Source organism: Sceloporus occidentalis, unplaced genomic scaffold, assembly GCF_023333645.1.
Source record: "Sceloporus occidentalis isolate IW3139 unplaced genomic scaffold, rSceOcc1.0.p SCAF_3, whole genome shotgun sequence".
NCBI classification, from domain to species: Eukaryota; Metazoa; Chordata; class Lepidosauria; order Squamata; family Phrynosomatidae; genus Sceloporus; species Sceloporus occidentalis.
The window spans coordinates 2,092,720-2,120,715 of NW_028316983.1; the positions used below are offsets into that span (position 1 = coordinate 2,092,720).

At 43.8% G+C, this 27,996-nt stretch overlaps 1 protein-coding gene across 1 annotated transcript; it reads right to left on the reverse strand.

Annotated features, from left to right (window-relative positions):
* Positions 1-56: 56 nt before the first annotated feature.
* Positions 57-27,954, reverse strand: LOC149315415 (bactericidal permeability-increasing protein-like). The gene is made up of 15 exons (XM_089513423.1): positions 27,754-27,954; positions 25,861-25,975; positions 25,034-25,162; positions 21,853-22,008; positions 15,809-15,872; positions 11,882-11,945; positions 11,636-11,727; positions 10,555-10,731; positions 10,141-10,200; positions 6,280-6,447; positions 6,099-6,166; positions 4,918-4,960; positions 2,444-2,507; positions 1,162-1,238; positions 57-142 (listed from the first exon to the last, which is right to left on the reverse strand). Exons 1-15 carry the CDS (start codon positions 27,872-27,874, stop codon positions 104-106), a joined length of 1,437 nt encoding a protein of 478 aa, XP_089369549.1. The 5' UTR covers positions 27,875-27,954; the 3' UTR covers positions 57-103.
* Between the last annotated feature and the right edge of the window lie 42 nt (positions 27,955-27,996).

A 27,996-nucleotide genomic window follows, 5' to 3' on the forward strand; every position in this document is an offset into this window, starting at 1 on the left:
CCCTTCCTTCTTTTCAAAAGCCTCCAAAGAAGGAGTGGAGAGTGGCATTCTTCATTCTTTCTCATTTGGCCATTCTCTCTTTCAGTCTTCTCCATCTTTGATGCTAGCTATACTGAACATCTGCTCCAAAGAGTAGGAAGTCCTGTAGGGATAATGTGAAAGGCAAAAGGTTAGATACATCTCCATTGGCAACAAGGGGTACATCTACACTGTAAAAATAATGTAGATCGACACCACTTTAACTGCCATGGCTCCATACAAATCCTGGGATTTGTAGTTTGGTGAGGCACCAGCACTCTTTGGCAAAGAAAGCTAAAGGCCTTGTAAAACCACAAATCCCAGGATTCCATAGGATGAAGCTATATTATTTCTACAGTGTAGAGGCACCCTAAGTCTGTTTTATTTTCCTTGGGGGTTGTTGTTGGTGATTTGGGATGGGTGGTTGCGCACCTTCTGTTTCTGATTCACTAACTGCATTATTTCTACAGTGTAGATGTGCCCAAGGGAAGAAAATCAAACTCCTTCTTGCTCATTAACATTCATGTTAATAAAATTATGGGTTTGTTAACATTTATCAGTTGACATCTTGCATTAATGCTCACCCTACTGCTCACAAAACGAAACACACTAAATACAAGATGCGTAAGTGAGGAAAATCATGTTCTGTGAGAAACAAACATCTTGGGGAGCATCTCATCTTAAAATAAATTTGTACAAACTATCTAGAGTGACCCTTAATTTAAGGACAGATCTCATGGCTACAACAACTGGTTGATTTCTGGGCTGCTCCAAAGAGTAGGAAATTCTGTAGGGATCTGCTAAGGATTTGTACCTCTAACCTGATGAAGAGTTCTAAAGAACTGAACAGTTTGCCCAGATTTGTGGCCTTTTCAGTGGCCCCCGTGAAAGTATTGCCCAGCTGCAGATTTCGCAAAGGGCTCCATGATTTCCACTGAAGCCAAAGCACTAAGTCATCAACTCTCATCACATGCATTTGAAGTCTTTCTCCTCCTCCCAGCATGCTTTGTAGTGATGCTTTAATGTTTTGCAATGATTTTTCAGGGCATTTTCTTGCATTTTATTCTTAGCAAGAGTGTTAGGGAAATTTCATGGACCAACAGCAGTTTTGTGGGCAAAGGTGCCCCCTGAAATCGCACCCACCTTGTGAGGCTGGAGGACAAGACTGGAAAGCTGCAGGTGGTCCGGGAGAGGAAGGGGGAACCCCTCGGCCAGGCGTGCTGAAAGCAAAATTCAATGGATTTATGGAGAGCAGCACCAGAGTCAGAAATGACAGTTTCCAACACAGATCTGGACTTTTCTTAATTCCCTCCAGGGCTTTATTAACCTCTAGCCCAAGTTCTGCAATAAGACAGACCAAATTCTACACTCTAATCATAGCATGCATAGGAAACAAATTTGTACAGCTAGAATCTTGTGGGTTTCTTACACAGGTGCAAGCTTTCATAGAGCTTCCATAAGGGAACTTACACCTGTAGAATCAGGATTCTATGATTCTATAGGTGTAAGTTTGCCTATGGAAGCAGCTGGACATGTTCATCAGATGCATTCAGTTCAAGGCTGCAGACGTGGAGCTGATTGCATGCAGTGCCATTGCACAGGCAGACACTCAAGCCATTGAACATGGATGAGCATCTGGATACACACCTGTGCATTATACTGCACCTCACTGCCCTTTAATGCAAGGGATGTGTAGCATCTTCAGAGAAATGCCATCCATAAACTCTTCTAGAACATGGCCACATAGCCTGAAAAACCCACAAAAAATTAAGCATCTCTTCTGTTCCTCTCTTTGTCTTCTCCTTTAAAGCCTCTGCTTCAGCCTTTCCTTCCTGCCATCTTCCTATCTTCCTTTCAGATGCAAATGGAGTATCTCCTTCTGTCATCAAAGAGCATATACAGTTGCCCTTCCAAGTCTGGGGACTTGAAATCTGAGGACTTGGAAATTTGCGAAGGGGCGACTACTATTAACCTTAATGGGGTGTGCGCCCGCAGCACATGTACTGCATGCACACACCCCATTCAAGCCTATAGGGCTTGGTTATGTGGGAGATTTTGAACTCCTGGGAGGGTCCAGAACGGATCCCCTGCGAGTTCCAAGGGGAGACTGTATTGCATCCTTAGTCATGTCTCCTATACGTTTTAATTAATATGGGGTTTTTTGCCTTTTAAAATTGCTTTATTGTTTACGCTGCTTTAAAGTAGCAAGATGATTTTATTATATGCTGCTCCGAGATCATTAGACAGAGAACAAGATATACGATTTTAATTTTTTAAAGATAACTAAAGCAGTGACATTTGGCTCCATACTTTGGCCAGAGACCTTCTGGGAAACTATGCAACAAGCATAAACAGTGGTGTGCTTTGGAGAGCTGTTGGGAGGAGATACGGGTTTTAATAAAGCGCTTTGCATTGCAAGTCTTACCGTTCATCTGAGGGAGAAGGATGCTTGCAGCGTAATAGTTCATGAGGGTTTGCATTAATTGTACCTGGGCATTGAGAGAGAATTGGGCAAATGAGAATAAAAGTTTGAGAGGGGCATTACGAATCCTTCATACCCCTCACCCTACATTTTTGTATCCTTTTATTTATTGAAATATTCCCATCAAACACAATACAGTGGGTCCTTGTTCTCCGCTGGGGTTTGGTTCCAGGACCCTTCGTGGATCACAAAATCCATGGATGCTCAAGTCCCATTAAATACAATGGCATACTAAAATGGTGTCCCTTATATAAAATGGAAAATCAAAGCTTGCTATTTGGAATTTATACTTTTAAAAAAATATTTTCAAGCCATGGATACTTGAATCTGTGGGTTAAAAACATCTGTGGATAAGGAGGACCGACTGTATCAAAAGATCTCAGGCAGATGAACAAGCAAAATCAATACAAACAACTTAAAAGAATGTAAAAGAATAAAAATCATGCAAGTAGACAGCCAGCATAGCATAATGGTTTGAGTGTTGGATAGCATACTGGGAGACCAGGGTTTGAATCCCAGCTCAGCCATGGAAACCCATTGGGTGACCTCGGGTAAGTCACACTCTCTCAGCCTCAGAGGAAGGCAATGGAAAACCTCCTCTGAACAAATCTTGCCAAGAAAACTCCATAATAGCTTTGTCTTGGGGTCACCATAAGTCAAAAATGACTTGAAGGTACACAACACACACAAAGCAAACATATAGTCTTCAGCTACTGTATATTCTCATGTATAAGTCTAGAAATTTAGGTTCAAAAATTGGCCCAAATAATCTGGGTCAGTTTATCCATGGATCAATATAAGTACTGCCTTTTAACACACACACACACACACACACACACACACACACACACACACACACACATATCCCCTGGTGAAAGGCAAGAGTTTAATCTGCCCTGGAAGCACTGACCGCTTCTACTCACTCATCCATCCAGCCTTTAGTATATGCACTAATAGTTATCCCTGCTGGGATTTTGTAAGTCCGTTGGCATTGTTTTCCTTTGCTCCGTCCTTTACATCCTTTATTATATGTCAATAAGTTTTAGCCTCGATTTATCCACAGGTCATATCAAAATCCATTAATTTTGGCCCCAAAACATGTCTTCGACTTATATATAAGGCTGATTTATAGTCGGGTATATACGGTATTTTCTTGGCTTTTTACCAGGACCTGTCTGTTTTCCCTCTGAAATGAATGGATCATTTCACGCTGCGAAATGGGGTTTTTTCACTTTGACTTCTGAATTCTGGTTGTGGATCAAGCTCATATTGACATTGAAACCAAGAAGACTAGCATTATATAACACCTATTTCTTAGGTCTCTCAGGTCCCAATTTGACACGTTTAAAAACCACCCATTCAGACCCCATCCTCACAAATCCAAGTGGCAAAAAAGGACAAGGAAGGACTTTGTTCACATTTCATCATAACCACAGTTCTTTCTACAAACCATCATAGGAGTTTATCCCACTGGGCCAATTTCGGCATTAAAGAGAGAATAATGCACATTTAAAGCATCACGCTAATAAAGTGAAAATGGCAAGTAATTGCACAAACAATTATCACACACAATTGTGCAAATACAGTGATATCGGAAATGCGTTTTCACTGAAATCCTGAGAGTAAAAAAATGCGCATTAATGCTTCTTTGTGACCACTTTAATGGCAGGTTTCGTGTAATTTCACGTAAATATGCTGTTTTTCTGGGATGTTCATGGGATAAACCCCCGATCTCCTTTGTGTGATAAACTCCATAGAATCCTAAAACTGGAGGAGACTTCAAGGACCATCTAGTCCCATCCCCTGCCATGCAGGAACTCTCCATCAAAGCATCCCCGGCAGATGACCCTCCAGCCTTGCTTTATAAAACCTCCAAAGAAGGAGACTCCACCACTCTCCAAGGCAGCGTATTTCATTTCTTACTGTTAGGAAGTTCCTCCTAATCTGTAGGTTGAATCTCTTTTCCCGTAGCTTTCGTCCATTGCTGCATGTCCTAGGCATTGTTTACTGTCATGTGGCATTAATCTTTTAACTGTATTTTGTTTCAATCTGTTTTGGAGTTTTGGAGCATGGCTGGGAACCAAAAAGGAGACGTGATAAACTGGCCCCAGGCAACATTTTCCCTCCTGCCCTTGCTCCTCAAAGACCAGAAATAAAACTGAACATGCCACATCATCACCAGATCCCCAATGTCTGTATTTTTGCATGGGTATCCCTACAGTCTATGAAAGTCCCTCCTGGGCAGCACTTTGCTCCATGCATCTGAGGAAGTGGACCAAGTCTACCAAAACTTATGTAACAAATCCTTTGCACAAAGGTGCTGCAAGATCCCTTTGCAGACAGATATTGCAAACCAACATGGCTTTGAATTCTAGCCCTCTGGGATCATACAGTTCAAGATAATCAAAAGGTCTTACTGAGAAAGGTCCAACGTCTGAATGCTTCAAGGACAGCTGCAACCTACAAGAAAATAAGTACATCATATATATATATATATATATATATATATATGGAAATATGGAAATATCAATTGTAGAAGAGAAGCTGAGACAGCTATAATGTAATAGTGGATCATGGTATTTTTGCCTCCATTTTTGCCTCTGCTACCTTTGGCTGACAGCCTTGGAGTCCTTTATAGAGGAAATACAATAGAAAATAATAACTAAACAAACCTATAGTGTTTTAAAACTGTTAGTTCACAGGTAGGGATGGAAATATTCACACACACACACACACACACACACACACACACACACACATATGCCAAAAAATGTTTTTCATGTGTCAAGAAACCCTGACAAGAAGAATCCTGGACTGACCATAATCTTCACAGTTTGGGATTTATTTAGCGCAAAATCCAGACATAGTCGGTTGGAACATGAAACATTTTCTGCATTTAAAATGATGTAGAAATAAAGATTATTTCCTGTACAGCGAATGCTGTTTCCGGTACAAAACAATTATCTCTGAATTTTGTGCTGAATACGTCTTGAATTGCAAATAGCTTTCACAAAACTTTTGAAAGATTTCCTCATAGTGGGAAGAAAATGAGTAAAATTACTCATTGCTTACACCACGAAGAAATTAGTGAGGAAGTACATCCCTAATTGCCTTCCCTTTATCTTTTTTAACTGTTTTCTATTTTTAAAGAAATGATCTGTTTTAATATTGTAACAGTTTAATTCCATTTTAACTGTCACTTCTGTAAGTTTGTAATTGCGCTGTGTTTTTAGACCCTAAGCCGCTTTGGGTCTCAATTTCGGGAGGAAGGGAATAATGGGATGTATCTTATAATGCATGATATATTTTATATTGCATTTTATTGCAAGCCACCTCGATCCTGTGGGAGAGGACAATAAAAATAATGTATTATTATTATTATTATTATTATTAACAACGGGATAAAAATAAATATTGTCATCGTCATCATCATCAACATCATCACAGGTCCTGTGTAAACAAGCATGAAACCCAGTGTATTTTTGCAGTAATGTCCAGCTATTGATATTTGGTGCCTCTGATCAGGAAGGCAAAGACTTATTTCCTTTTGTGTGAGTGAATATAGCACATTTCCAATGTGGATCATGCCTGCACTCACCTTCCCAGTTTCAGGGAGCCAAAGATTTTGGTGGAGCTGACAGTAACTTTGGCTGAAACGGTGGTTGACTGGAAGGAAAGAGACAAACATTGGAGCTGTTTTGCAAACACAGACACAGCTTTTACAATCACAAACTGAAAATGCTGTTAACTTTTGGCTGAGATGCATGGACTGAACTTACCGCACCGATCACAAATAGAGGAGCCAGAGTAGAGTTGGGGAGAACCGCAAAGGCCTGGACATCAACCTCAGGACTCAGTGACAGGGCTTCAGGTGCAATGGTCAGCGCTGGGGCAGAGGAAGGGGAAACCTTGAGGACCATTAGCATGTTGGGGTACAGTTTTTCCAACTGGGAGTGAAGAAGAGCAAAGAAGACACGTTTGCATAGCCAGATGAGTCTGATCCTCATCCTATTTCTAGTCTCTACTACAGGGGTAGGCAACCTTTTTGACCCGGGGGCCGGGTTGCTGTCCCTCAGACAACTGGGGGGCCGAAGCCAAAAAATAAATAATTAAATATATATATATATATATATATATATATATATATATATATATATATCAGGACAAATGTAGGACAAAATTTTCAAATTGAGGACATTTTTTTTAAAAAATGGAGGACACACAGGAAAATTTGCTGATTTTTAAAAAAATGTTAATATAAATGCATGTTTCTGAGGCTTCTAGAGACAATTGCCCCCCTTGCCCACTGCTTGCCTGCCTCCTCCTGATAGGCCAAAGGTCCCATGCCCTTGCGTGAGAGGCCAAAGGCCCTGGCGGCAATCGGCGGCAGTCCTCGCCAGGCCGGATCCGGCCCACAGGCCGTAGGTTGCCTACCCCTGCTCTACTAGAATCACAGAATCTGAGAGTTGGAAGGGGATGCAAAGACCATTTGGTTCAACCCCTGCCATGCAGAAATGCACAACAAAAGCACTCCTGAGAGGTGCCCATCCAACCTCTGCTTTGAAGATCGCCAAACATGATGAGTCCACCACCCTTTGAGACAATCTACTCCAGTGATGGTGAACCTTTTAAAAAATCCTAGAGTTGGAAGAGACCCCAAGGGCCACCCATCTCCAACCCCCTTCTGCCATGCAGAAACTCTCAATCAAAGCATCCCCAACAGAAGATGGCCTTCCAGCCTCTGCTTAAAGACCTCCAAAGAAGCAGACTCTACTACTCTCCAAGGGAAAGTCTTCCACTGTCAAACAACACTTACTGTCAGGACATTCCTCCTTATATTGAGGTGGAATCTCTTTTCCTGGAGCTTGCAGCCACTGCCCTGGATCCTATTTTCTGAAGCAGCAGAAAACAAGCTTGCTTCATCCTCAAAGTAACACCCCTTCAAATACCTAAATAGGGTCATCATATCTCCTCTTAACCATCTCTTTTCCAGGCTAAACATACCCCACCATATGTGACTGAGTGCCCAAACTCAGTGGCATTCCTGCACTGGGTGTCACCCACTGCTGGGGGGGGGGGAGACTTCCAGGGGCAGGTCTTCCAGCTTCCGAGGGGGCTATCCTGGTGGAAAAACCCACGGCACACTTTCTCAGCTTCAGGCTAGCAATAGTAACCCCCCTCTGATGAAACTTGCTAAGAAAACCCCATGATAGTTTCACCTTAGGGTCACCATAAGTCAGAAGTGACTTGGAGGCACATAACAACAACAGATGCTGAAATCATCATCATCATCATCATCATCATCATCATCATCATCATCATCATCATTGACGGCTCCCTCTTACCAGTGGCTGCTGAGAATGTGGAAAAGGTGGGACAGACAGACACTGGTCAGAGGGAGCCGTCAATCAACTGGGAAGGAGGACTGACTGACCATTGACTGACCAGTGGCTGCTGAGAATGTGGGACAGAGGCAGCCAGCAGGTCCTGAATTAGCTTTTGGTGTCCTGGCAAGGCTTCTCTGCCTTTCTGGGCCCTCGGAAAGCAGGCAGGTGAGTCCCACAGAGTGGGTGCCCACAGGGAGGGCTCCGCATGCCACTTGTGTCACGGGTGCCATAGGTTCGTCACCAGGCGTCTAACATTTCTCATGGCAAAAAAAGTTCTTCCTAAGGTTCTGGTGGAATCTCTAATCTTGTACCCATTGGCTTGAGTTCTAATCTCTGGAGCAGCAGAAACCAAACTTGTTCCATCCCCTACTGATGACATGCCTCATATATTTAAAGATGGACATCATACCATCTCCCAGTCTTTTCTTCTCCCAGCTAAACATACCCAGCTCCCTAAGTCATCCCTCATACATCTATTTAGATGAGAATCATTGAAGCCATGAATGATAGATAGATAGATAGATAGATAGATAGATAGATAGATAGATAGATATCTCGATTCAGCATTCAGCATGCAATTCAATGGGTCTACACTAGCTGGGAGTAACCAATAGGATCTGGACCTTTATCGTCTTGAAGCCCCGACTTCATGGGTGCATCGGTACTGTAGAAATAATGCAGTTTGACTTCACTTTGAATGCTGTAGCTCTATCCTAGGGAATCCTGGGATTTGTAGTTTTACAAAGCCTGTAGCCTTTGTGAGGCCCAAGAATACTGGTGCCTCACAAAACTACAAATCCCAGGATTCTGTAGGATGGAGCCATGGGAGCTAAAGTGGGGTCAAACTGCATTATTTCTGCAGTGTAGATGCACCCTCTGAGAAATATTTCTTCCTTGATTTTAAAATGCTTATCCTGGTCTATCCATTAGCCTAACCTTTCCAAAATTTTAGAGACCTCTGGGAACCATTTTCTCTCCGTGCTTAATTTTTTTTCAAAATGACAATAAAAGAAAAGGGGGGGAGTGAAAAAAGGAAGAGAAATAAACCAATTTACAAACAGTAGGTGGACATTAGCAATTAATTTGCAGGTCTAAATCCTTCAAAGTCACATCCTGATCATAATAACCGCAAAGAGTCATTTTCAAGCCAATGAAAAATACCAAGTATTTCCTCCATATGCAGCCGGTCAAATTAAAACTGCTCAAAAGAGCATTTTTCCTGGTACTTAATGCAATGATCTGCTGGAACAGATGGCAAAGGATCCTTGTTTATGAATAAAATAGAAGCTCGCCAGGTATCTGAAAATATTTCTTCCTTCCTAAGCCTTCGGCCGTTTGGAGTTTACATGCCAGTTCCCCTAAGAAAGCATCTGCTCAGATTCCATCTTGCCAGGTCTCCATCAAGGATTTTTCTCCCTTCATCTGGCAATCTCCACATAGGATATAATAAACAACATAGACGCATTAAACTACCTGCTATATTTTGGCAATTTCAGCCCCTGAAGATCAGCTGTTTAGAGTGAAATGGGTTAAGCCAGAGTTGGAAGCGGTTGTGCACTGCAAGATGGAAGGTGAATTTGGGAACTCGAACTCTGGTCCCTAGAAGCATAGTCCAGCTTTCAAACCACTACACCAGGCTGGATCTCAGTTATCCTTTTAGAATAGATAGTTACGATTATACTGACTTAATGGAAATATTTATGTTTGGTGTACTCCGTATTGGGCAAAAAATAAAGGTCTCAAGCATATAATGATATGAGTATTATAACAATATAAGTATAAAACATTATAGAAATCATGTGCCTTAATAGAGAAAGAATGTAAAGTCTATACAGTGTGCCCACGGCATACACGCCTTCAAGTGTACACTGAAGCCGCGCAGCAATTAAGCAAATGGTGCGCGCCCCATGGCGCTCACACCACACTGCACCGCAAGCAAGCACCCCATTGCTTATTCTAAAATACCAAACTTGTGAAGTTGATGTAGCCACTTGCCTCTTCTTCTGACATGAACATATCCTGAAATACCAAACTTATGAAGTTTATGAAGCCACTTGCTTCTTCTCCTGATATGTATATATCCTGAAATACCAAAGCTTTAGGAGAATGCTGATATCAGTCCGGCTCCAGGACAAGTAATGTCCATTAAGAGCCCAGGAGAGGATGGGGAAGAAGGACATCCAGTCACCACAATCCTTGGATCTGGACCCTAAAATCTCGAATGAAAGTAGATGGAGGCCAAGGTTTCCTCACCTGTGGAATGAAGGCTCCAAAGGAAGTAGTGTTCAGACGGATTTTGAACTCCTTGGGAATCTAGAAGGAGAAGGAAAAGAGGCATCTAGGGAATGATTCCATATGACATGAAAAACCGATGAAAGGAAGGGAAAAGACCTCCAATGAGTTCTTCAAGGTTTCTTCTTCTTTTACATTCTTTCAAAGCTAGGACATGTGAACATTGGGGTTTGAAAGATGGCTAGTGCATGTCTAGAGATGCTCCAGGATTATTTTCATGTGATTACTAATCATTTTTAATGTTAAACATCACTATTTTCTGAGAAGACAGGATGAGTTACGTCCCGTGAGAAGTCCAGAGAAGGAGAACTCCATTGCGCCAGGATGATGTGGGATGGTGCCCCTTCCCAGCCCTGGCTCCCTCCCCTCTTTTACCATGCCATCGGTGATGGTGAAGTCCATCGCTCCAGCCCTGTAGTAGACATCGCCAGCTGTGTTGAAGAAGTACGTAGAGAGGCCAAAATACACCATGCGGTCATGATCCAGGGGGAAATCCAAGGCAGGCGGTGGGAAAGGAGGAGGAGAGCGATGGGCCATGGAAAAGAATTCACCCTGGGGAACAACAAAACAAGAAAAGGAAGGAAGACACGCATGAAAGATGCCAACACTCTCACAACCCAATTGGCTTCACCCCTTTCCCCCCCTTCACATGCTAATATTGCATGAATTTTGATCATGCTTGACCTCATCACTTTTCTATTATTATTATTATTATTATTATTACAGTGCACCTGCAACATACACGGGCACAACATATGTGGCTTTCAGCATACGCCGTAAGCCACACCAGAAAAAGCCATGGCATGCCCCAAAAGAAGTAATGGGGCATGTGCTCATGGCGTGTGCAGGAGTTCCATTATGTGAGGGAGGGGGGTCCGGAATGGATTCCCTGCGTAAGGGAAGGGCCCACTGTATTATTATTATTATTATTATTATTATTATTATTATTACAGTGCGCCCGCGCCATAAGCGGGCGCGCCATACGCGGACTTGAGCATATGTGCTGAAGCCGCGGCGCGTGCGCGGGGCGGTGCGTCCCATTCAATTGAATGGGCGCGCACGCCTGTTCTGCCCCGCGCGTGCCTGCGCCGCTGCGCACGAGCCCCATTGTTTCCAATGGGGCTCGAGCATAGGCGGAATTCGCCTTACGCGGAGGGATCCGGAATGGATCCCCCGCGTAAGGCGAGGACACACTGTATTATTATTATTATTATTATTACCTGCCTCTCCCCATGAACTGAGGCATGGAACAGAAACAGATTACAATTGGCTCTCCACACTTTCAGATTTGACTTTTGCGGATTTGATTATTCACAGGTTTGATTAATGTGTTCTCTCTAAGAATCTCTAGGTTCTCCATTGTGACTCTATGGCCAACATCTGCCAGAGGTTTCTAAGAGAAGAGGCCAGTCAACACTTGCAACACTTCATCTCCTGGATCCCTCCTTTATCTTACCTTCAGTTTCAGGTCCACCGAATCATTTGTTGCAACTGGAGGCTCAACCAGAGAGTAATCGATTCCGGAGATCTTGTCAATTCGTGCTGTGACTTAGCAAGCAAAGAAGAAGGCAAAGCGATATTTGACAAAGGAAAAACGATGCTTTTGGACTTTCCAGAAGCAAGCATGCAGAAGAAGCTCTGGTGCAAGGCTGGGCAACATGTGGGCCCTTGGGAACCTGTCCTCAGGGATGTTTCTCTTTACCTGGTAAGGTCTGCAGAAAAGGCTCCAGCTGGGAGCTGACAGCACTGTTCACCTCTTCACAGATCTGCAAGAGAAGACAGACATTGAAACAGGCAGAATAAACTCCTACCTGAAAGGAGCCTCACAGCTGTGCCTCCTATTTAGAGCCTCGTTTTCATATCTGGATTAATTACATTTATGTTCTGAATTAATATCTTATTATGTAAAATATATATAAATATATGTTACCTTGGCATGATGTGGGTTTTTAAAGCTGTTTCTGTTTTAATCTTGGTAACAGGAGAAAAATCAGGAGAAAAATCAGGCTATAAACAAATATAACAACAACAGCAACGACAATTTGATCCTTCTTTGGGTGCATCTACACTGTAGAAATAATGCAGTTTGACACCACTTTACCTGTCATGGCTCCTTGGAATTGTACAGAATCCACAGAATATGTAAAACTACGAATCCCTGGACACCAAAGGATGGAGCTACAACACTTAAAGTGATGTCAAACTGCATTACAGTGGGTCCTTCTTAACCGCTGGGGTTTGGTTCCAGCATCCCCTGCGGATAACAAAATCTGTGGATGCTCAAATCCCATTAAATACAATGGCACAGTAAAATGGTGCCCCTTATATAAAACAGAATAGAATAGAATCATAGAGTTGGGAGAGACCCCCAGAAAGGGCCATCCACTCCAACCCCATTCTGCCATGCAGGAACTCTCAATCAAAGCATCCCCGCCAAATGACAAATGGAAAATCAAAGTTTGCTATTTGGCATTTATACTTTTTTGGAATATTTTCAAGCCATGGATGCTTCAATCTGTGGATAAAAAATATGCAGATAAGGAGAGCCAACTTTATCTCTACAGTGTAGCTGCACCCTTGGTAAGCTCCTACTAGAAACTTTGAAGCTCTTCTCGAATGACAAATCAACATATAGATAAATCACATTGATCCAGTGGGTCTACAGTAGTTCAGACTAGCAACAGCATTTGGGCCGCTGTTTTTCTGCTTCAGAAAGGGAGCTATGGGGAAGTTATATAAAGTGTAAGATGGAGAAGAGCTCTAGGCTCCAATCCCACCTTGGTTTGCGCACAATGGAAGCATACAGCTGATAAACATTGATCTTCAGTATGATTAGTTTAGAGAACCCGCCTGGTGTGGTGGTCAGAGTGCTGGCCTAAGAGACCAGTGTTCAAATCTCCACGACAGAAATAATCCCGTTTGAGACCACTTTAACTGCCCTGGCTCAGTGCTAGGCAATACAGGGAATTGTAGTTTATTGCAGCACTAGAGTTCTCTCTGATAGATAAGTTCTCAGAACCCCATAGCATTGAGCCAGGGCAGCAAAAGCGCTCTGAAACTGGATTATTCCTGCAGTGTGTTTTAGACCATAGAGACCTTCCTGAGACATTAAGGGGCTGAACAGATGGGCAGTGGGATGCTGCCCCTTTTTTCCTGGATTGGGGCCGCGGCACATGCCTCCGCATGGCCTCCGCAGGGAACAAAAAGAAGCCACAAGAAGGGGCTTCTTTTTAGCTTCTTGGAAGGGGCGGCATGATGACACCTCTTCCGCGCTGCGCTGTTTGGGTGCTGCGCTGGAGTCGTGCCATGATGCTGTGCACCGTCTAGAAGGGCATGGCATCATGGCGCAATGGAGGCAGAGTCACAGCATCCATCGTGCAGATGGTGCGCCGTGGCTCCGCCCATGTCAACCCAAAGTGCCAGTCTTCTGTACTGGGCCTAAATGACTCTTCCATCTGTGGGTTCCTGTGGCTTCATATTACATAGATGCGAATATGGTTTAAAGTGTTGTGTGTGCACATGCACACTTTGTAACTCCAAATGGAGAAGCCAAAGTTTATTGCCTATTTTCAAACCAGTGTAATACTGTTTCTATCAGATTTGCTTCAGTCACTCTGCTCCAGGAACCATAACCATCCACTTGTTGTTGTTGTGTGCCTTCAGTGGTGCCCCTAAGGTGAACCTATTATGGAGTTTTCTTGGCAAGATTTGTTCTGGGGGTGGACCCATTGCCTTCCCTGAGGCTGAGAGAGTGTGACTTGCCCAAGGTCATCCAGTAGATTTTATGGCTGAGCTGGGAATTGAACTCCAGGGTTGTAGTCCAACACTGGAACCACTAAGCCACGCTGGCTCTCATGGTGGAAAAAGGACACCCAGACTTTCCAAGGCGTCCCTCTCTGCCATTGTCTCCAGCCCTTTCTCCACTGACTGCCGCCCTCAGGTTCAGCCTCTGGTGCCAGGCAGGCATGAAGCCATGACTGCTGACCGTCTGTCTGGAAAAACTTGGCAGAGGGCTGCCTATTTGTTGACTTTGAGGGAACAGAAAATCCCATTGTTTTGAAGGACACGCTCCACCAAATTAAGGTCACAAAGACCTTTGAAACAGAGAGGTGTGCATAAATGGACAGTAAAACAGCAAAGTGCCCAAATCTTTTCCAGCTCAAATTGCTTCTGAGCATTGAAGGCCTGGGGTCATTGCTGCGGATTTCGAGACCAGGCTCACAGAAAGCAGCTCCAACCCTTGTAAAAAGAGGAGTGGTTCTGCTGAATCCAGAGAAACACTGCAGGGCTTTTGGAATGAGACATGAAGGCTGAAGCTGGCTTTGTCAATGTTGGAGCTGGAACCATAGACTCTAATGAACATTGAACCAACATCTGAATCTCAGCTTGGCCATGGAATCATACCAGAATCATAGAGCCCCATGACTTAGGGTTGCCATAAATCGGAAATGACATGAAGGCCAACAACAACAACCATAAATCCAGTAGTCCTGGCCCAACATTCAAACCACTCCCAAGTAGGGTTGCCATTTCACGGTGGTGGGCGGGACTTTCCTGCCCCTGGGGGGGCGTGCCCGGTCCCGCCCCGCCCCCGCCCCCGCCCCCATTCCCGGGAGGCTGCCCAACTCTGAGCTCCCAGGGCTGCTGCCTGCCTTCTATAGAGTGCTGCCTGTGAAGCATGCCTGGAGCAGCAGCAGGAGGACTGAAACCAGCAGGGGCGGGGTCTGCTGCACTGCCCTGCCTCTATTGGCCAGCCCTCTGCTTCCTTTTTTGGGCATGATGCTCCAAATTCCAAGCGGAGAGGGCTTTGCAGGCAAGATGCTTTTTGTTCTTCCCCTCTTTCTCTTTCTCTCTTTCTCTTTCTCTTTCTCTTTCCCCTCCTTCTCTTCTTCTTGTTATTCCGTTTTTTTCTCCTCCTCCTCTTCCCCTTCTCTTCCTCCTCTCCTTTTTCTTCCTTTCTTCCCCCTCCTCATCTTCTTTTTCTCTTTCTTCCTCTCTCTAAGCCCCCCTCCTCTTCTTCTCAGGGGTCCAGGGCTTCTCAAGGCTTTGCCCCCATTAGAAAAGAAAAAAGGCTTTGGATCTGTCCCATAAATCCCTCCTAAGTTGAGACATGCCTGGGAAAAAGAGGGGGTGAGGGGTTTGGGGGGCTTGGAGGGGGCAAGGAAAAGGAGGAAGGGGGGAATTCCTAAGAAGGCTTGGGAGTGGGAAATGTAGTTTTCAATGGCACAAGGGACTGCCTGTGATCTTGCAAATGCTATGCCTGATTGGGAGTGGGAAATGTAGTTTGCAGTGGCACAAGGGACTGCCCGTGGTCTTTAAATGCTATGCCTGCTTGGGAGTGGGAAATGTTCTTGTAGAATTGGGGGGGGGGGTGTTTGGCCAGAAAGAGAAGTACATTTCAGCCTTCTGTCTAGGAATAATGCCAAAATGTCCTCCATTTTGAGCATGCCTAAGAAACATGCATTTATATTAACATTTTAAAAAAATTATCAATTTTTTCATGTGTCCTCCATTTTTAAAAAATGTGTCCTACATTTGAAAATGTAGCCCTACATTTGTCCCAGTTTGGAGGTCCTGCCTTATGGCAACCCTACTCCCAAGAGACTGAGGAGCCCCACAATGGCCTTACCTTGCCTTCCATGGTCTTTCTGAATGCTGATTCGATATTTCTGTGGAAAAGATTGTACAGCCAACTGCGGAGGGAAGGGAAACGCAGGAGGGGTCTCAGAGTTTGGGCAGGTGATTGTCAAAAGGAGGGCATTTCTAGCCTTCTTGGAGACACAAGAAACTCAAATGGCATCAGTAGAGGAAGGAAGGAAGGAAGGAAGGAAGGAAGGAAGGAAGGAGAGAGGAAGTGCAGTTGACATGTGCTTCCATTTCCCTTGTCTCAACATAGCCATGTCTACACACTATGGAGCTAAGGTGTCCTAGGGCTTGTCTTCACTGACCAAAATATTCGGGCTGATCCCGGAGTATTCTGGGCCTGAATCGCCCCAATTCCCTGTTCTTTCTTCTGCAGCAATCTGGCTGCTGCCTTCCAATGGGACTTGTAGCCTGTTTGTCACCGTTGAGGTTGCAACAAGGTGCCCAACCAAGTTATCAATGATGGATACCTCATTCTGACCCCAGAGCAACTGGCACCCGCAGCAACAGCCCTGGAAGCTCACAGGGACTGCATAGGGAAGGCAGCCAGCCGCCCATCATCACGGTGGAGAGAACCAAAAACCTGGGGAAAAGGCTGAGAACCTTATTGCATTGAAATCAAACCAGGCTGGCAAGTGGAGAGAAGTCCGTTTCACTTTCTGTCTCTGCATGACGTCGAAGCACTTTCATTCTCTCCTAGTTGTAAAAGCATGGGAGAGGGTGCTAAAACCATCCCTTTTGCCAAATGGATTTTTCCAGCTTGGCAAAAGGGACACTTTTACGACCCTCTCCCACACTATTATAAATGAAAGAGAACGAAAGTGCTTCAGTGTTCTGCAGAGACATATAAATGTTCTTCTCTCTGTTTGCCTTCCCAGATTGTAGTTAATGCGATAAGGGTCTGGGTCTTTTAAATTTGGGTTGTAGGTTGGAAAGGCTGAATCAAGTGTGGATGTCAAGAAGCCAGTCTTTGCCCGATTTGAGGTTTTGGCCCTGCTTCATGTTTTTGCATGAGCAAGCAAAAACTTTCCTATTTCACTATTTTTTATTATTATTATTATTATTATTATTATTACAGCACGCCCACGTCATACGCGGGCGTGCCTTACGCAGCTTGAGCATACGCGCTCAAGCCGCGGGGCACGCGCGGGGCGGAAGGGCCAGCGCATCCCATTCAATTGAATGGGCGCGTGCGCCCATTGCGCCCTGCGTGCCGTCGCACCGCCATGCATGAGCCCCATTGTTTACAATGGGGCTTGAGCATAGGCAGAATTTGCCTTACGCGTAAGGCAAGGATCCACTGTATTATTATTATTATTATTATCTTTTCTTCTAGCCCACCTTTCTCCCAACATAGGGACTCAAAGCAGCCCTAGGCTTTTAGGAACTGACTGCAAGGGCACATTTCACAGTCTGTGCTGTTTCACTGCTGTTGTTTTTCCCTGCTGTGGTTTTAACTGCAATTAAATAAAAGTTACTTAGCTTTTGCTGTGATTTTATTCATGTGTTTGCACATGGTTTTAACTGTACAGTATTTGTTTTCATCTTTTGTAAGCTTCCTTGAGTCTCAGGGTGTATCTACACTTTGGAGACAATGCAGTTTGACACCACTTTAACTCCTCCATCACGCAGAATCCTGGGATTTGTAGTTTGGTGAAGCACCAGCACTCTTTGGCAGAAAAGGCCAAAGACCTTGTAAAACTGCAAATCACAAGATTCCTATGGATGGAGCTACTGCACTTAAAGTGGTGTCAAATTGCATTATGATTGTGTTTTCCTGCATGTCAGAATGGAGTTGGACTGGATGGCCCTTGTGGTCCCTTCCAACTCTATGGAGTTTATCACACAAGTTTATTGGGATCTTGTGAATACCCCAGAAAAGTCACATGACGTCCCACAAAACCACCATTAAAGTGGTCACAAAGAAGTATCAACACACATCTTTTTACTTTCAGGATTTCAGCAACAATACATTTCTGATATCACTTTATTTGCGCAGTTGTGTGTGGTAGGGAATGCTGTGGATATAGTATATCTTGATTTCAGTAAGGCCTTTGACAAGGTTCCCCATGACATTCTTGCAAACAAGCTTATAAAAGGTGGGCTAGACATAGTAACTGTTACATGGATTTGTCATTGGTTGACCAGCCAAACCCAAAGGGTGGTCAGCCATGGCTCCTTTTCATCCTGGAGAGAAGTGACCAGTGGGGTGTCCAGTGGAGCTCTGTCCTGGGGCCAGTGCTATTCAACATCTTTATTAATGACTTGGAGGACAAAATTGTGACCATACTCATCAAATTTGCAGATGACACCAAATTAGGAGGAATAGCTAATACTCCAGAGGACAGGATCAAAATTCAAAATGACCTGAATAGACTAGAAAGGTGGGCCAAAGCTAACAAAATGAAATTCAACACGGAGAAATGTCAGGTACTGCACTTAGGGCAGAAAAATGAAATGCACAGATATAGGATTATGGGGGACACCTGGCTGAATGAAAGTACATGTGAAAGGGATCTGGGAGTCCAAGTAGACCGTAAGTTGAACATGAGTCAACAGTGCGATGTGGCAGCTAACAAGGCCAATGCGATTTGAGGCTGCATCAATAGAAGTATAGTGTCTAGATCAAGGGAAGTAATAGTGCCACTGTATTCTGCTCTGGTCAGGCCCCACCTGGAATAATATTGTGTCCAGTTCTGGGCACCACAATTCAAAAAGGACATTGAGAAACTGGAGCCATGTGTCCAAAGGAGGGCGAATAAAATGGTGAAAGGTCTGGAAACCATGCCCTACGAGGAGAGACTTAGGGAGCTGGGTATGTTTAGCCTGGAGAAGAGAAGGTTAAGAGGTGATATGATAGCCCTGTTTAAATAACTGAAGGGGTGTCACATTAAGGAGGGAGCAAGCTTGTTTTCTGCTGCTCCAGAGAATATGACCCAGAGCAATGGATACAAGCTCCAGGAAAAGAGATTCCACCTGAACATTAGGAGGAACTTCCTGACAGTAAGGACTGTTTGACAGTGGACTATATTCCCCTGGAGATTTTGGTGGAGTCTCCCTCCTTGGAGGTCTTTAAGCAGAGGCTGGATGGCCATCAGTTGGGGATGCTTTGATTTGGATTTCTTGCATGGCAAGAATGGGTTGGACTGGATGGTCCTTGCCGTCTCTTCCAACTCTATGATTCTATGATTCTATGGTAATCATTCATGCAATTACTTGGCATTTTTGCTTTATTTGCAGAATGCTTCAAATGCACTTTAATCTTTCTTTAATGCCATAATTATCCCCAGTGTGCTAAAGTCCTATGATTCTGTTTCTACAGTCTGGATGCATCCTCCGTTTCAGGGAAAAGGTAGGCTGTTAGTGGGATAATAACAACAACAATAATAGTAAAGGGATTTTGTAGCACCTTTGAACCTCACTGAAAGAAAGATGTTAGTAGCATGAGCTTTCGTAGACTTGAGTCTACTTCTTCAGATGCATGCTTTAGTAATAGTACTAGTAATAGTAATCAAGTGTATAGAGGGTTAGAGTGTGGGAAGTCTGCAGCTTTTCCTGGTGCCTTAAGGTTAACCTTAGCAGATGCAGACCATCCAACATTTCACAGGTAAAAAAAAATGTTGCAACATCAGAAAGTGGTCAAGATGGCCAAAGTAAAAGATGAAGGAGATGGACACTCAAGCTAGAAGAGGCTGAGCAGTTTGCTTTTGCATGTTCATCCTGGGAATGGCCAACTCCTCTTCTCATTTTTGCACTGAATTCATTGAATGCAAAACTATTTTTGCACATTGAAATCAGTTGGCAGCAATGGAAATAAGGTGAAAACGAAAAGGGAAAGTGGGAGGAGGAGAGGGAAACCAGAACATTGGAAAAGCAGCTGGAAAAGTTGGATGCCAGTTTATTAGTTTGGGAGGTCCCTGCCAAATCCGGGGCGGTGGAGGGTATGCATATATACCAATGGCTAGGAACCATCCTTAAATGGCCTGAATGCCAGTTATCTTCATTGGAGGGTGATTTGTCTTGGCCCTGGACCTTTCTTTATGGTGGTGATAAATGAAACGTGAAGAGTAAGGCAGAACAAGAACCTGGCATCTTCGTTTATAAAACTGACCCTCTTTGGGCACATCCAGACTGATTAAAAAGACCAGAAAGTCCCAGATGTTGTCCCTACTCTTTCTGATTTTATGTTGGCAATCCATACCCATTTTGTTTATTCTGTCACCTCCCTGTAGAGACGCTTTATTTCAGCTTTCCAGGTCCTTTTATTTTAACCCAGCATAAAATTGGAAAAAACAAAACCTGGGACTTTTCACTCTGTCTGGATATGTCCTTTGGGTCTCATTAAATGCCCCATAGAAAAACCCATTAATGTTTCTGCTTTCATGGGACTCAAAGGAAGGCCTTGTGTTCTCATTATGCTCCTTGTTCTATTGCTCCAGGAGCAGGGAAGAGGAGGATTTTTAGCATAAACCTTATAAGTGGCGAGAGGGGTACATTTTTTCCTCCCTAACTTGATTTGAAAACAAGGCCCATTAAGAGCAATTGGTCGGCTGCTGGCTGAATCAAACTAGACTGGAGCAAAGCGGTGTTGAAGCTGCTCCTTCGAGGGGCATGGGACTGTGGTTTCCAAGGGAAGAAATCTTGCATAGCCCTCTTACCATGGAGTTTATCAGACAAGGGGAATTGGAAGTATAATCCAATGGCAATCCGAACGCAATTATGGGTTTAACGTTATTGCGTGATAGACTACCACACACAAATTTGGGCAAAGGCAAGCTATTTTTGGGCAATGGGAAGTCAGTTCGAACACAATTCGAATTCACATAAATTCACTGAACTTGCAAATTCACATGAATGCATTCTGGCCCCACTTCCTTTTCATTCGAAATTAAGAGAAATTACCAAATGGGAGGAACTCCCATCTCAGAAGAAAAGAAGAAAATCCTCCCTGCAAGAAGTCATTATGAATGCATTCCTCCATGTGAGGAGAGGAAAGCCAATTGTGGCATTGCATGGGAGAACACACAAAACTGGCCAAGTGCCTTTGGCAAGGAGACAGAGAGCACATTTATGCTCGCGAGGTTATGTGGTGGATCCACCAGCTTCTTAATGAATTGCAGAGAAGAAAATAATCTTCCAAACAGTCAGAAACGATCCAGAGGTAGCTGGGTTGGCTATTGAGTAATTCAAACAAAAACCCACCAAACAGTGATGCCTTTGTTGGCCAACAGAAATACACAATATACTTGTTGCAAGCTTTCAAAGCTCACAAGCATAACATCTTCGCCAGGCAAGATGTTACGCACCAAACAGGAGGAAAACAATTAGAGATGTTAGTAAGATGCCTGCATTGTTGTTGTTTCTATCCTTAGTTAAATGGTACCTTTGCATAAGAATTAGACAGATTGATTAGTAGATGAAAGAACAAAATTGTAAAACATAGGAAACTTTAGATTCGTCACTTGGAAGTCAATAGTATTTAATCATAGGCATTTCTCCTCTTTGTTTACCCTTAGGTTAGAAGATATTATATGTATATGTATGTGATGTCTGATGTAATTTTTTTTGTTGTGTCTGTTTGTGTAGGTACTTGTCTGAAATTTATGTTAATGTATGTTTTTAGATGTTAATAAAATTTCTAAGAAAGAAAGAAAGAAAGAAAGAAAGCTGACCTGTCTTTGTGTCTTTCTAGAACAAAATTACTATCCCCAGCAAATTGCGACATTGTGCAACTAAATGTGTAGCCTGATGTGCCTCTGCATAAAAGATCTATGGTAAACATCTATGTGTGATATTTGTCTGTATGCTCAATGTGCAATTCATAGACATGGGTCCACATAATGCACATCCCTGCACAATGGCAATGCAAAGCCAATTCTGCCATAACAACCTTGCAAAAAATATAGATACAGCTGTTCTGATGGGACAAAAGCATCCAACTGCATCCATGGCATCATTGCTTGTAATGAGTTATTACAGCTTCTATGCAGAACTCAATAGAGTCAAGCCATGGGAACAAAGTCAACATACCTCAACCGTCCGGAAATGTGCACACGGACATCAGAAATGTGGGCACCGCAGCCTGAGGTGGTGGCCGTCAGTCTCCCGGTGGCATCGCTGCCCAGCTTCAAGCCCACAGAGATGTCAAGGCCCTCCACTTTGAGGTCAAAGGAGCCATGGTCCTTGCTGAATAGACATAAAAGAGTAAAAGATTTGCACTTGTTTCTTCTAGCATGGAAAGAGGGAGCAATGGTTGAAATTGTTGGATATGTTGGCCTTCTTCCACCTCTCTAGCTGCATCTACATGGCAGAATTAATGCACTTTGACTACCATGGCTCAGTGCTATGGAATCATGGGATTTGTAGCTTGTTGGGGTACCACAGCTCTCTGAGAAGAAGGCTAAACATCTCACAAAGCTAAAAATCCCAGAATTCCATAGCCCAGTTAAAGTAGTGTCAAGCTACATTAATTCTGTCATGCAGATGCTGGCCCAAGTTTTTCAATATATGTGCCACAGGCCTTTTCTGCTTCATACTTCCCGAGGTCACTTCCTTCCCATTTATACTCTCCCAAAAAAGAGTTAGTGTTTTATGGCCATTTGCCTGGAAGGGACCGTGATGAGTCTTCTGCCTCAGGATGCCTCTGGACACTTGCACATGAGAGTCAGCATTAGGGACAATAAATGCAACAATAGATAAGTTTTACTTTTTAAACATTCCAGATCATCCTGCATATTTTCTATTCTGTTTTAAACCACAAGCTCACATTGCCAGATATGTTGCACTCTACTTAATATAAATATGAAGTATTCCTACAGAAACAGCCTACTTGTGCCTGTGTTAGAGATACACATTGTCTTCCCCTCAAAGCACCAAACACAAAGGAGGTAGATATTTAAGTATATTTGCTATTCAGGGGGCCCTTGGTATCCGCTGAGGTTTAGTCCCAGGACTCCCTATGGATACCAAAATCCATGGATGCTCAAATCCCATTAAATATAATGGCATGGTAAAACGGTGTCCCTTATATAAAATGGCAAAATAAAGGTTTGCTTTTTGGAATTTATGCATGGTGTGAATATTTTCAAGTTGTGGATAGTTCATGGAGAAAGAATCCATGTCTAGGGACTAATGTTTGATATAGCGTAGCACAATGGATTTGTGCGATAACAGCTTATGGTAACAATAATAGCAATTACTTGGGACTCTCTTGTAAGGGTTCCCATCAAGGGCACAACTTTTCCATGATGGTGGCGTGGGAGTTCATGTTCCTGTAAGGCCAGAAGCTAGTTGCAGAGTCTGGGAGCAGCCACCAAGAAGGCCTCTTCTCCCTTGTTCTCACCAAATAAGCCTGAGAAGGTGGTGGGTCTCTCCTGAAGATCTTAGAGATCTGAGGGACTCTTAAAGGGGGATGTAGTCCTTCAAATGACCTAGACTCAAGTCATATAGGGCTTTATAGGTCACCGCCAGCACTTTGAACTGTACCCAGAAATGAACCGTCAGCCAGTTGTATGTTCCCTGTAGCCAGCAGCCAATAGTAATATGGTTGGGTTGCAACTCTTTGAACCAGATGAAGTTTCTGAACATTCTTCAAAGGCAGTCCCATATATAGAGCACATTATAGTAATCCAACCAGGATATAACTAAGACATGTGTCACTCTGGCCACCCCCAAGGAATGGCCACAGTTGGGGGACTAGTTTCAGCTGTGCAAATGCACTCCTGGCCACATCTGAAACCTGGGCATCCAGGCTCAGGCCTAAATCCTATAATTCACCCTGCACACTTAGGTTCTAGGGGGAAATCTAATGCAACCAATAAAAAATAGGTTGGCCACAGTTACCCAGAGGACCTTCTCATCTGCTGCTCCCAAACTATGGAACGGCCTGCTGGCAGAGATCCGAAACATTACCAGTCTTGACAGCTTTAAAAAGGCTGTCAAGACGGATCTTTTTCAACAGGTCTTCCCTGAATTACCACCTGGTCTCCCAGGGATATGGATTATTATATAAAACACTCCAAATTGCCCATCTCCTTGCTGCAGATTGTTTTGATATTTGGTATTTTATTATGGTATTGTTTTGGGAGGGAGGAAACAATGGGTATTTTATAGTATATGATGTATTTTATACTGTATTTTACTGATGTTGTAAGCCCCCTCGATCCTGTGGGAGAGGCGGGATAAAAATAAATTATTATTACTATTATTAATTAAATCCAGGAGCACAGCAAGCTCAGAACCTGTGCCTTCATGGGGAGGATAACCCCATCTAATACAAGTCGATCCCTATTCCCCGATCTGCCTTTTGACTGACCAGGAGCACAAATGACTTGGCTGGATTAAGGGGCTGGATTAAGGGGCTCTAAGGGGTGGCCTGCAACTGCCTCCATTGTCACCGGATTGTGGCAACTGCACACTGCGGCCGCAATCTGGCCTTTGCAGGGTGCAAAAAGGAGCAGCAAAAAGTGACTCCTTTTTGTGCCCTGCAAAGGGCACGATAGCCGTGGCTTTATGGCACTCCTTTGGGGCTGCGTTGTGCAGACACAGTGCTAGAGGAGCACCGTGACACCATGCACCATGTGGAGTGGTGCGCAGTGTCATGCCCCCTGGGGGCGGAGTCAGGGCATGCGTCATGTGGACCCTACACCCCAACTCTGCCCCCAAGCTGGCCTTTGAGGCTGGTCTGCACAGAGCCTACATTTCAATTTATTTACCTTCATCCAGTCCATGACTGATGGCAGGCACCAATTTAGAAACAAACAAACAAGCTTCATTTATATACCGCTTCATACCGCCTAAGCAGTGTTTAAGCAGTTTACAACTGTAAGCTAATTTGCTGCCAACAGTCTGGGTCCTCATTTTAGCGACCTCCTCGGAAAGAGGCAAGCCTGAGTCGAGCTTGAGCCCTTTTGCTGGTCTTGAACTCGCAACCTTATGGTTTTGAGTGAGTGGCTGCAGTACAGGCATTTAACACTGCACCACCAAAACATCTTCCTTGGGTTTAGGTGGGAAAGAGTAACAAAGCTGGATATCATCTGCGTAGTGACTGAATTGGACCCCGACATTATGGATGATCTCTCTCAAAAATGTCATGTATATGTTAAATAGCATCATAGCGATCGATCAATCAATCAATCAATCAATCAATCAATCAATGTGACCCGTGCCACTGGGAAGGTTTCAGAAAGAGAAGAATCAAAGCTGTACTCACAGCCAGCGGTTCTTCACCTTCCAGTCGCCCGTCAATTCAGCGAAAGCGTTGCTGATGGAGACCTTGAGGCCCACGCCTGGGACTGGCGCAATGGTTGAGCTTGGCAGCTGGAAACTGCGAATATTCAAGCTGCGGGAAGAGAGAAAGAAAAATGGAGGATGAATGGAGGGAAGACATTCAGGCTGAGACTGTTCAGCTGTGACTTTGGAGTTCCAGCACTGGATGGGAGGATTCTCAGAGCAGCCATTCAAGTGGGTGATCCTTTCTCAAAGGGGTTGTTCGGATGGTGAAAATAATGTGGGTTGGGTTTTTTCTTGTTTATGTGCATTTTGAATGCAACCAATTATGTTTGGGGAGGGGCTGCCAAAAAACCAACTTAATCCAGAATAATCAATCTTGCCCCCCTGCCCTAAGTTTTCCTAAAATATTCTGTTTGGACTTTATCACACGGACAAAAGCTGGGGAAAGCGGGGGTTTAAACTGTCATTATCCCAAGAAAGTCGTGTGATCGCAGTGAAGACTTTCACATGACATCGCAATTAAAGAGGACTTATCAAGGTAATAGCCAGGTAATAACCAGCAACAAATCGTTCACGGGGAAATCCCCTGAATGATTTGTTGCTGGTTATTACCTAGCTATTGCCTTGACAAGTCCTCTTTAACCATGATGTGTGTGAAAATCTTCCTGCGATCGTGCAACTTTCCCGGGACAATGACAGTTTAAATCCCTGATTTTCCTCCCATTTCCCCCCGTGTGATAAATCCCATTATTGGTTGTGTCAGTAATCAATGCAGATAGATCCTGGATGAACTGGGGACTTTCTCACCTGTAGAAACTGTAATCTACTTTCCCGAGAGCTTTGACTCTGAAGGACCCGGAGAAATCGGGCAGCTGGATCTTGGCCAGTTCTTCTTGCAAGACAGCAACACCTTCCTGACGGGCTGAAAAAAAGCAAGATGGACATTAATCTCAAGATAGAAGCAAGGAATTTGCCTTTTTGGTAACAGGTATACAAAATGCTTGGGACCAGAAGTGTTTGGGATTTTGGATTTTTCTCTCTCCAGATTTTGGAGTACATATAATGATGTATCTTGAACATGGGACCTAAGCTAAACCCAAAATTCATTTATACCCCATTATATATAATGGATTTTGGTATCCCCAGCAGATACCAAGGTCTCAGTGTATAGTGTATAATGTACACTAAATACATTCAATAATTATATCTACCGGGAAGTTTAAACAGGATTTATCCCATGAAAATCACACAATTGCTATTAAATCGCAATTAAGATTTTCACACACATCGGTCATTATCCTGGGAATAAACAAGGAATAACCAGGGAATAAACAACAACAAAACATTTATGGGAAAATCATTACCTGGTTATTCACAGGTTAATGGCACTTTGCTTTTCAACACAACGTGTAAAAACCTTTATTGCAATTGCACGATTTTCGTGGGATAATCCCCATTTATACTTCCAAATGTCCCCATGTGATAAAATCCTATCTATCTATATATCTGTGTATATATATTAAAATATAGATAGATAGATAAATATGATTAAATGCCAAACCTTATATTACTAAGTAAATAAAGGTTAATAATAATAATACGTAGGGAGGGAGGTGGAAGTCATGTCTAACTTACAGCAACTTTAAGGCGACTCTCTCATGGGGGTTTCTTGGCAGGATTTGCTCAGAGGAGGTTTGCCATTGCCTTCCTCTGAGGCTGAGAGAGTGTGACTTGCCCAAGGTCACTCAGTGGGTTTCCATGGCTGAGCTAGGATTCAGACCCTGGTCTCCAGACTCCTACTCCAATGCTCAAAGCACTATGCCATGTTGGCTCCCCAATATTGAAAATAACTATGAATTCTCTAGAGAGTAAGCTCCTCTGGAACATTTCATAGGCAGAAGAAGCCTTTTCTACAGAAGGAAGTGGCCCAGAAGCCACTTCTTGTTTTCAGAAAGGCCTCTTTTGGGCTGCAGTTGCACCAAAACTTGGCAAAAATGCTCCCCACAATTTGCACGGTTTTGCAGTTACAGTGTGCCCTTGGTATCTGCTGGGGTTTGGTTCCAGAACCAAGTGGATACCAAAGTCCGTGGATGCTCAAGTCCCATTATACACAGTGGGGGATGATGATGATGATGATGATGACAATGGGTCCATTATATCCACTGGGGTTTGGTTTCAGGATCCCCCATGGAAACCAAAATCCGTGGTTGCTCAAATCCCATTAAATACAAATAGCATTGTAAAAAGACAACCCTTATATAAAATGGCAAAAAGGTTTGCTTTTTGGAATTTATATATATATTAGGAATATTTTTAATCCGTGGATGCTTGAGTCCATGGATAAAGACTCCGTGGATATAGAGGGCTGCTGTATCCTTATTGCTGCTGGAGAGCTACAAAGAAACACCAGGTAACTTGCTGGGGATAAGAATGGAATCAGAACCATGTTGGGCCAGGCCAAAGACCAAAGATCAGACCAGGAAGCCACAGGAATCTCTTTTCCTTCAGCTTGCACCCATTGTTCTGGGCCCTATTTCTCTGGAGCAACAGAAAACAAGTCCTCACAAGCCTTCCTTGCAGACCTGTGACTCCAGCCCTTGGCCATTTCAGCTGCCTTTCTCTGCAAGTGTCTCAGAGCTACAAGATCTCCCTTTTTCCAGGCGCAAGTGACGCAGTGACAAAACCAACCCAAGCACCTACCATAGTCCAGGCCTTTGTTGGTGATCCTGCCCTCGAACCCAGGACTTGTGCCTGCAGAGCGGAGGACCAGATTGCAAAGAGAGAGGAGGAAAGGCACATAGGACGCCTTGCCCTTGGACATCTTTGGAGCCCTAAAAGATAGTTCTTCTGACAGAGAGGCTGCAGCAGAAACAGTTTCCTTGCAGCTCAGGGGAGAAGGAAGTGAGAAAGAGCAGCAAAAGGAAGCCAGAAGGAGTATTTATA